The sequence below is a fragment of the Pangasianodon hypophthalmus genome, chromosome 16 (genome assembly GCF_027358585.1).
Source record: "Pangasianodon hypophthalmus isolate fPanHyp1 chromosome 16, fPanHyp1.pri, whole genome shotgun sequence".
In the NCBI taxonomy this organism is placed as follows: Eukaryota; Metazoa; Chordata; class Actinopteri; order Siluriformes; family Pangasiidae; genus Pangasianodon; species Pangasianodon hypophthalmus.
This window is the reverse complement of record NC_069725.1, coordinates 3,602,791-3,614,067: the sequence shown is the minus strand read 5'-3', so window position 1 is coordinate 3,614,067 and position 11,277 is coordinate 3,602,791. Positions and strand designations below refer to the sequence as shown.

The 11,277-nt window shown below is 36.7% G+C and overlaps 1 protein-coding gene across 1 annotated transcript; it reads right to left on the bottom strand.

The window, feature by feature from the left end:
- Positions 1–933: 933 nt before the first annotated feature.
- Positions 934–10,179, bottom strand: rhoac (ras homolog gene family, member Ac). The gene is made up of 5 exons (XM_026945041.3): positions 10,037–10,179; positions 4,365–4,520; positions 3,407–3,527; positions 3,038–3,168; positions 934–2,032 (listed from the first exon to the last, which is right to left on the bottom strand). The coding sequence occupies exons 2-5, from the start codon at positions 4,518–4,520 to the stop codon at positions 1,859–1,861; spliced, it is 582 nt and encodes a 193-aa protein (XP_026800842.1). The 5' UTR covers positions 10,037–10,179; the 3' UTR covers positions 934–1,858.
- Positions 10,180–11,277: the final 1,098 nt, after the last annotated feature.

Below are 11,277 nucleotides of genomic sequence, written 5' to 3'. Positions count from 1 at the left end.
TACAGATGATCAGCGAAATATTTCTACTTCTTCAGTGAAGGACGTGCACCAAGTAAAGAAATGTGTAGTGACTGCAGGGATTTCACAAACATTTTCTTTCTTTTCATCTTGTTTTCCCAACAGCATGACCACAAAGGCAGCAGAGAGAGAGATGGAACCGCATTCACACGCTCACAGCTCGGCGTTCTCGAAGCTCTAAGATGAGCGGTCATGTGACGCAGCAACGATACGTGTTTTCTCCTCCAAGGACAACCAAAGCCAGCATCTTTTTTTGCTTGAGATTAAGATGCGGGATTTAGAATCGTGCAGAATGAGCTAGCTTTTATGTTTCCAAATGTGTCTTGATGACGTGCCATCGCTTCAACCACACAAACACAAAACACTCATCATTTTTAGTCTAAAACATCACTCCAGAATCTCCTCTAAGTGTGTATTGTGTTTAGATGGTGAGCGTGAAGGCCATAGCATATGATTTACATCATTTTCATCATCATCACACCATTCAGTGAGCCCTCGTGTTCTGTGGATGGGGGCGGGGCATCCTGGAAGAGGCCACGCCCATCAAGATAGAAACGTTTCATGGTAGGATAAAGGTGATCAGTCAGAAGAACTGCAGTATTTATTTCCAGTTACAAGTTGAGACAAACCATGACAGCAAAAATAAATGCCCCCAACAGCACCTCTGTATACCTTAACCTTAACATTACATCTTACAAGTCAAATTCAGCTTTAACTGAATATGTAACTCACAGAAATGAATAAAACCAACTATAATAATATAGTAAATAAAAAGAGCACAGTGTTAATCCGGTATGGACAGAGTAGTATAATTTACACCTTTATGAGTGTTGGATCATTTATTTGGAGGAAAAAAAAAAGAATGAGTCCCTTGCTCATCAGTTATATAAAAAGAGTCAAAGAAAAGAAGACAAATTTTGGCTTTTTCCATTAAATTTTTATTTTCTAAATGCAACGATTAAAAAACTGTATGCTTTTAAATAACATGAAACCAAATGCCAAATGTATTAGGTCACTAATGTACAGCCCAGAATCCTGTAAGATGCCAGGTATGGGGAAGAAAAAAAAAAAAAAAAGGTAAGAAAAAGAAACAGAGAAAAAAAAGAAGTCAAAATACACTCATTTACAAAGAAAGATGCGCATGCATTCATATACACACATATACAAACATACGTACAGTCAGTTCAACACGGTCACTGAAGACAGGAGGAGAGATCAGGACGAAGACCAGTGGAAGGAAAAAAAAAAAAATAAAAAAATAAAATGAAAAGTCCTAATGACAGATTCCTTTTAAAAACCTAACCTCAAACGTTCAGAGGAAGTGTTAAAATAACCCTGCTCTGTGTTCCACAACACCCCTGTTCACTTCCCCTTAAACACAGACTCTGACTGGCTTGTGAACTAGCGAGTATGTTGACCATCATGCTTGGTAATTGGCTAGCAGAGTAAAATAATGATCATGGAGATGTCGAGTCATAAACCCTCCCAAAAGACCATTAAATGTTAGAAGATTTTTCATTGCTTGCATTGTCAGCCATGTTGATGATGCAGCAGCGCCCTTAAGGTGACCAAGTGGGCTCAACCAAGGGAAAGTGGACAAGGGTGTATTAAAACCATTATTGGAACGGGGCCCTATTCTGGGCTTCATAATGACAAAAATAATGCCGTTATCCAAATCGCTAAGCTGTTTCAGACGTCCTTATCATGGATCACGGTTTCTCTAAATCCCCGTCTCTGATTGGCCGTATCAGTATCGTGGGAATTAAACCCCGCCCTCCCTCCCTGTTTCACGATGGCAGAGTTAAAGATCCTCCGACCAGCCCGTAGTTTGGTTTGATGTCTATAATAACAGGCAGCCGTTCTTCTTGCCGCGCTTCTTGGCCTGCAGCGCCGCCCTGGTGGCCATTTCAAACACTTCCCTCACGCCGTCTTTCGTCTTCGCTGAGCATTCTAAATAACCGAAAGCGTTGATCCGGTTCGCCATGTCGCGACCTTCTTCTGGTTTTACAGGCTCCTGTAACAGACAATGAATAAATTATCAGCAAAATGATTTGTGCAGTCGTGTCTGAAAGTGAGCTCACAAATCACTATGTGACAAAAGAGTGTTCAGGATTCACAGGACCAGGAGGCGGAGCAACCAACTGAACCAAGTAGGCGGAGCTGACTTGGGCAACTTTATGCAAATGGGAAGTTTTTAGAGTTTCCCCACTCCTCCATTTTTTTACAAACTAACTAGTGAAGCCCACAGTCCCACCTTCTTGTTTTCTATTGGCTCAAAAAACAGAGGCTCCTGAATTCACAGATCAAATGCTGTTTCGACTAAAGCTTGTAACTCAGAATTCCCAATCTCCGTCTAGGAAAACAATAAAGAAAACGCTCCCTCAACACGGAATTCCAGTTTAATCTGGAATCTCACATATGGCTGTGATAGTCAGGTGTTCACATACTTTGGGACATATGGTGTACATCACTCATCACTGTTATCTGACTCGCTTGTTACTAATAAAAGGTGCACCAAGCTCGAAAATGACATAATGGCCTAACTGCCGAGTTCCGATTTCCCACATCCGGTGTAAGTTGAACACAGCACAAGTTCTCCCAGATAAATTCAGCACAAAGTGAAAATAATCCTTACCAAGAGCAAATGTAAGTTTTTCATGTCCTGTCTCCTTTTCAGTGAACTCTTTTTTTGTCTGCCAGGTGAATTTTTTTATTAGGGTTTGGTCTTACTGCTGCTTTAACTGAGAAAGCAGAAAACTGCAGTTTTCATCTAAATCGTAATTGCTACAGCTAAATTGTAGATCATGGCACCTTTCTAGTGGTTAATTAACTTTTACAGGTGTTCAGATATTTAAAATGATGCGTTAAGCACAGCCCTAATTGCTTCAGCTACATGCTTGAAGAGAAATTGGTGAGTGTGTCAATTGGTCAGCACATTAACATCCTGTAACCACATCTGATAACGCAGTGGTCCGACTCACTGTATAAAACGATAAACAAACCGAAACGGAAAGTGCACCTGTTTCATTTTGGACAGCTCTCGTCGAGTGTGCTCGTCGTTACGCAGGTCCTTCTTGTTCCCCACGAGGATGATGGGAACGTTCGGACAGAAATGCTTCACTTCTGGCGTCCACTTCTCCGGAATATTCTCTGAAAGATAACAAAATGAAGAATATTAAAGTTGAAATTAATCGCACACTCAGAGGAATTAAACTCTCTAGAATTTCTCGTAAATAACGATATACAGTAGCACCGTGGCTAATGTGGGACATCTGTGCGCTTTGATTTTCCTCCCACACTTTATTCTCTTTCCTGCCATGTTCTTGGTTGTGGGAAAAACATCAGGATTATATATTTCTTTCTGTTTATTATCTCAGACATGGCTCACCCAAGCTATCAGGACTGTCTATAGAGAAGCACATGAGGATGACGTCTGTGTCCGGGTATGAGAGCGGCCTCAGGCGATCGTAATCCTCCTGACCGGCAGTGTCCCACAGAGCGAGCTCCACCTGCGCATAACCACACACACACACACACACACACACACACACACACACACACACATATGCACAAGCTCGATTACACTCACAATAAATCCTGCAAGAAACATCAGTGGCGGCCATGTTTATCACTTTCTTCCTCAGCACATACAGACAAGTGACAAATTAAAGGAAAACCCCATGGCTCTGTCATGGCTCCTCTTAGAGTGACGCGTCACTGCAAATCAAAACTGCATTTCTTCTGCCCGATCCCCTTTATCCTACGATCAAACATTTCCACCATGATGGGCGTGGTCTCTTCCACAATGACTCCATCCCCATCCACAGGGCATGAGAGCTAACTGAAAGGTTTGATGAGGTTGAAAACGGTGTAAATCATATGCCATGACCTTCACACTGGCATTTTTTTTCCTTTAATTTGTCACCTGAGCATCAGCATACACAGTATTACTGAACCGAACGCTGCTTTTTAAGATGATGAAACAATGAATGAATAGAGGAATATATTGTTTAATTAATAACGCAATTAATGTACAGAGAATAAATGACTCAATAAATTGTTCAGTCATTTCCTGAATCAATCAAGGGATTGATAAATTTATGAATCGAAAATCCTATTAATTAGTGACTCGATAAAGTGATCAATTAAAGATTTAGTGAAATAATGAATAAATATTATTATTATCAGACTTGCTCTGATATCAGACTTGCTCTGACAGAACCAAAAGGAAAGTTTTTCCATTAAATTATTTTCCCTCTCTCTCCAAATTCTAATTTTAAGAGGAATTCAGAGCTTCCATATTTAATGTAACGATTTGTTTTTAGTCAATCCCCCGTCTTTTGTACCTGCTTTCCATCCACCTCGATGTCGGCGACGTAATTCTCGAACACGGTGGGAACGTAAACCTCGGGGAACTGGTCTTTACTGAACACGATCAGTAAGCACGTCTTTCCACAAGCGCCGTCCCCAACGATTACCAGCTTCTTACGGATCGCCGCCATCTGAAATCATTAAAGACGAAAAATTAGAAGGACAGTCACTTACTTTGGAATTTTTAACCTTTTTTCATTCATCCACTTTGTATTTATTGTCTAATTCTCCTTATTACTGAAAGAGAGAGGAGAAAAAGAAAAAGAAAGAAAGAAAAAAAAAACAGTATATGATGCACAAAAAAAATACATTTTGGATAATAATAAACATATTGTCAAAGAATATCTGTCCAAATGATGTGTAAAAACTGCCCATCCAAATGTTTAAACCACAATCTGAGGATTGTGCCTGTTTATGGTTTTTAAATTTTATTCTCTCTCCTTGCTATTACCTCGCAGTGGTTTCTAGTAAACTGGATTAAATTCTGCCTGACTAAATAAAGGTGATCATCAAATAAATAAATGTATAAGCAAACAAAGATCCAATTTTTAGTCGGCACTGGACTGTACAGCAGAGTTATTATGGCACACGCATGTGGTAGGACTGACTTTAACCTCAATTCACAAAATTCTCATTAGGGGTATAATGATACTCTGTGGTCATGGTTTGATTCGATTCAATTAGATTCTCAGAATATTCTGAACAAGATTTGAATGAAGAAAAATTACGACTGAAAAGACTCATTAATTTCTGAATCATAAAAAAGCAAACCGATGTGCATTTTTTCTGTACAAAACCAAATACATTAAAAATTGCTACAAACAGAGGTTTAATATCGTAAACAAAACATACTACAGGTTCACCATATATTAACATGCAGAAATAGAGCTCCAAGGTCGGCTAAAATGCCCAATATCTGTGGATTCTGGTGTTGTTTGAAAGCTACTGAAGAGCTCTTTTAACCGTTATAATGTGGGCATGTGAACCTATGACGTATATTGTGTTGGTCGTTGCAATCTGGAGATATCGCTCTTCACAAGTGCAGATGATCTCCACAACAGAACTCCATCATTCGACCAGCGTGATCTCTGTATATTTTAACTCTACCGGTTGTACAGATTGGGACTTGTGGTGTTCAAACAGTGCAACTGCATAAATGTGTAATTAACAGAATGCAGATTTCACATTTTTGCATCATGATGCATCATGTCATGATGTCACCCATAATTCCTCTAATAAAATTAAAGTGTTAAGGCAGTGGATGAGGTAAAAGTAAACTTCCTGTAGTGGCTCTTTTCAATAGAGAACTCTGATCCGATTTTGTTCATTTTGCGACACAATCCAGATCAGAAATACCTGCTATAGGCTGCTATGATGACTGATGATTGTATTCAGACAATTTACATGTCTGTTGGAAAACATGGTGTCCGCAGCTTTAAGATCAACAAAAATAAATGATACTGTATCCCATAATCACATGTTTCCTGTTCTCCTGTTTTGCAGTCCTATATGAGCAGCTACAGCCCACTTGTAACCAGCTTCTGGGATTTTTTCTGCTTTTTAACACCCTGATTGCTGGTATTTATGGATAGGTGATATTACAAAAATATCATATCTACAATCAGTGATAAGCTGCCAGCAAAACAGCAGTGTTACATTACAGTTACTGTTAAAGTTCAATCGCACTTTTATTTAACGTCTACATAAATATATTTTTTAACACTGAAAACAAGGGAAATTTTTTTTTTTTTAGAATTTAAATTACAAAATTGTAACCAGCTGCTTCTGCTCAGAGATTTACAATTTTTCCAAAAACACTGATGCTTTCCGTGATATCTCAGAAAAGTGCATTTTTGAACATAATTTATTGCAATACTGATATATTATTTAAAAAATGCAGCATTTTATTTTAAAAATGCAGCATTAAGCATGAGCTTAAGACAGAAATAACGATCTTCACATCCAGATACTCGGCATGGAAAAGGAAAAATTGGTCACATGCTTCACAGCGTGTATAAATAATATGAGTGGAACAGAAAATATATCAGTTTCAGGCTGATACAGCTCAAAGACTTGGTCTTATAGTAATATAAGTAATATTGGAGAATAAATTATTAACAGAATAAAACAGAGTGCAAAGCAAACAGCGTTTTAAATCCTTAAAGCTGAAGTAGAGAAACTGGCAGAAAAGCATGAAAAGAAATTCGGCATTTGTTCCAGAGTGCTAAAGTTAACACATGGTACATTCTTCTAATTGAATTCCTGAAAAGACCTTAAATATCTGTGAAAAACACAGTTTGTGTATTTGCCTCCGTTACTGTTCTGAGCTTCTGAGTAGTTATACGAGGAACAAGAAGTAGTTACAGAGAGGGGGGAAAAAAACAGAGACTAAAACACACACATACATACGTCACGTATTCTGATCATTTATTCAATATTTGTATTTATTTTAATGATCTTTTGTAGCTCATCTTTTGAGTCCTGATGCTATATTTTTGTGTTTTTCCTGCACAAACACACTAACGAACTCGCTGTAAGTCTCCAAGCGCGCTGAGGAACTGAAGCGATGAGTTTAATCTGGTGAGCGGGAAAGACACTAAACTAAACTGGGTGTGGCAACGGAAACCAGAGCTATTAGGAAAGATGAGTTACAGGAAGTCTCATTTCCTAGAAGCCATGCTTCATGGTTAAAAATTAAAAACAAACCTTACAGTATAATATCGTCAAGCCTGAGCGGATAAAGCAAGCACTGTGATTATATGTTTACATATAACTATGTGTTATACGTTTATATGCTTATGTTAACAAACAGAGTCATGAAAAATCACCTCGTTACTGATCACTGAATATGTCACAAACCCCAAACTACTGAACTAAACGCGACTAACTTTTTAAAATTGCATTCTCGCATGATTGCTAATTTATAAGCAAAAGATTTTCACACAGCTGTGGAAAAAAAAAAAAATCCCAGAACAGATTTAATACATGTATAAGCATAATATAGTGACGTTTTCTGTGAGGAGATGTTTATTTAACATGTATGGAAAAAGCCTCCAGTCTCAGCACTTTGTAACAGTCAGAAGTAAAACTTTTTTCTTTTTTTGAAGTTTCTGGCATCTTCAGGACAGAAGCATTCACGCTTTCTTAATGAAAAACTGTGATTTTTGTCCTAAAAACTTGAAGAAAGAGACAGAAAAAAAAACAGAGGCTGGTGAGGGAACGCCTGTTCATAGCTGCTATAACGTAAGTGAGAACAGGAACTCACTTGTTTCATGGACGTTCCACAACATTAAATGTAACTCTAAATGGATAAGAAGTACAATGTGTCACTGCAAGTAAATATATGAAATCACAGGCAAACTGCGGTGGTATACAAGGAATAAAACACTTCGAGGTCGTATCAGTAACTCTGCTTCATCACATCAGCCTGCTGTTGATTATTTTCCTATAACAGCACAACCCCAAGTGTGTGTTTATCTAAATCTCGTTGAAGCTCCGTATCGAGGTTTTCTGTGATCGATGACAAACGAGGCCAATCACATAACCGCTTCGTTTCACGTGCTGGAAAGTTCAGAACCCCGCCTTACTTCATGGGTCGTTCGTTGGATTGGTTGAGCGCTGAGACTTTCTGTACCACCAGTTAAACATTATTTTACTGTATCGTCACATAAGTAAAGGAGCTCAGATGATAATCAGCACGTAGCTTTGTCAGGCTTCTATTTCTATTTCTAACTGAACGTTTATATCAATGAAGTGTGCAGCTGCTTTATCCGAAGCAGCTTAATCAACGCTCTTAAGTTTATCGATGCTATATATCAATTTTTTTCAAATCAAAAGATGTTGCTGTTTTCAATAGTATGAGGGTTTGAAACATTTCCCAGCACAATCAGGGGAAAGTCTCAAAGCTTCATGAAGCTTCAGCCATCCCTAACATTATGCTTTGGAAAGTGAGTCCTCAAAGTAACACAAAGGCAATCAAAGCTTTCTGTGTTCACGATACATGCAGTGTGTTTATCTAATCTCTGCATTTCCCCACAAGTCGTCCTGCTTTAATATTATATTATTATTATTATTAATTGTAGTAGTAGGAACAGTAGTAGCAGCAACATCATCATTATTGTGATTATTTAAGGCTGGAATGACTAAATCGACAAAATTCGATAATAAAAATAACTGGCAATGAGTTTCATTATTGATTAGCTGATCTCGGTCCCTGCTCCTCAGAGTGGGATGATCCACCAGGGTTCTGTAAAGCACACTTAAAGAGTTTGCAATTTATTTATTTATTTTTATTATTATTGTTGTTATATTACAGTAATGGAAATCATAATTGACCACTGTCAGTGTTATTATATCTATAAATAACATCAAATGGAATCTAATGACATTTTTAATTTTAAAAATGGTTCAAAGTTTTAAAAATTTAAGAAAAAAAAAAAAAAAACACTCTGGTTTTAATAAATAGCCAAATTACTATTACATTATTGTACAAAAAAAAACCCTGTCTTTTTTAAATAATTACTTTGTAAAATAAATCTGTCCTGAGGGGACCGTGATTATTATTATTATTATTTTGACAGTTAAAGGGGGCATGGAGTCTAAAAGTTTGAGAAGCCTGAGACACTTCACTGCAAGTTGCAAAACAAATTAATCACCTTATAAGAAGTTAAACCAGTTGATAAACACTTTGTTTCATTTCCTTTAAAGCCAGCAATGTATATTAATTAGGCCATTAATTAATGTAAGATTATGTGGCCTGTAAAGTAGAGTCTCTATAAAATGACAGACAGGAGAGGCATCCAAACCCCAAACACGCACTCCGGGCCGGAAGTCAGGTTTCCAAACGAGTTTTCTCAGTGACTTCAAAAAAAAAAAAAAAAAAAAAATATATATATATATATATATATATATATATATATATATATATATATATATATATATACCACCATTTTTTTTATATATATATATATGTACTTTGCTAAGTCTTTTTTTTAAATCGTGTTCTACAGGTCTTCCAGGTCTGTGTACAAGTGAATCAATCCAGCATTTAAAAAATCAACCATCAGATTAATCGATTACCAAAATAATCGTTAGTTGCATTATCATTATTATTATTATTATTAAATTCATTCATTAAGTGTATTTGTGGTGTTGTGATGTCAATAAGTAAAGGAAAGTGCGATTCCAAATCAGAAGATTCGGAAAATAACTGCACGAGAGTAAACGACAAAATACCCGGATGTTTAAAAAAAAGGAAAGAAAAAAAAAGAAAAACAACAAAAAGCACACGCGCGCTATCGGCCCATCCCGAGGCCTGTAAAGCACCAACACCTTCACTTTACCTAACCGCGTACACGCTTTATTTACACTAAATAAACTTTAAATGCGAAAATATTGCCTATATTTAAATACACAATCTTACCTTATAACTACTCTTCCTAAATAGCCATTAAGTTTCTGAAAACTGCTAAGCTAACCGGCTAACAGCGGTAGCGGGCTAACGGTAACTAACGCCAGCTCAGTGCTAGCAAACGCAAATAAGCGCTAATAAATGAATAAGGTTTATAAAACCACCAGCCCTCAGCGAACAGTTAATTCATTTAAACAACTTCAATTAGAAAACAAAGATATTTATATATTTTTTTACCGTTTCTCTGAACGCCGAGGAAGTAGCGACTCACTTTCCTGTTCGACTTTAAGCCCCGCCCACATACGATGGCGCCACGCCCCTTTCCGGAAGTGCCACGCTGTAAGAGTGGACGGGAACGAGTGACATTTCAGGATGTAAAAATAAAAGACCTATTTAAAGTGTGATTAATTTAAACAATATTTAAAATAATATTAATATAAATTTTGGTTTGTTAGGACTGTTTATCCCACTTTAAATCATTTTAGTGTTTTTTTTTTTTGTTTCCTGCAGGAAAAACCAAGTAATCCATCTCATTATGAAATTCTGATTTGTCAAAAAAAAAAAAATTCATCACATAAAACTATGTTTAAAGTGATAAATTTATAATAATAAGTTTTATGACTAGTTATTGACATTTGTCTTCATTCAGTGTTTTAAAAGGCATAAAAATAAACCATTATTATTTGAATCATTTATTCATTCATCTTCATTAAGTGTTTTATTCCAGTTAGGGTCAAGGATAAAGAGCTTAATTCTTTTACAGAATAAAACATAGTAGTAGTATCTGCAACATTTTATATCTAATTCCTGCGTTATGTTTTCTTTTCTTAAATGACTGTGAATGTCAGAAACCTTGTAAAGTATTGGATGTAAAGGACCTGTGAATATTTTTATTTTGAAGTTATAGCTGATTAGACAAGGTTTATTAAAATCACGAGATATTTAGGTACAACAAATATTGAAAACATATGGGACTTTTAATTGCTTTTTGTCGTCCTGTTTTATCCGTTAGATCGTCTGGACCAATCAAATACCGCCTTTTCATTCGGGCCTTCCGGCTGCACAAACACAAGCTAATCAGCAATTTAGCGAACAAATAACGAGGACAGACCTAAGATTATTTTCGCCAGTGAGGAAATAACTGATTTTATCTTTAAAATAAAGCTAGCTGATAGAGAGTTGGGTCGATGGGATATGTAGTGTTTGATTGTAGTACTTTATAATACGTTTTTCAGTACAGCTACGGCATAAAAAAACTACATGACCCAAAAAACCCATCTTTCAGCTCAACCTTAGCATATGTCCAACTAGCTACTTAAATTAATTAAATTTAAATCAAATAAATTAACTTAAATAGTAAATTAATTGTTACGACAACCAAGGATGAATCCCTCATACGTTTTAGCTGACAGAAAGGAGCTAGCTCGCTACTTAAGCAAACCGCTTAATGCTAGCTGGGCTGGAGAACGAGGGATTAG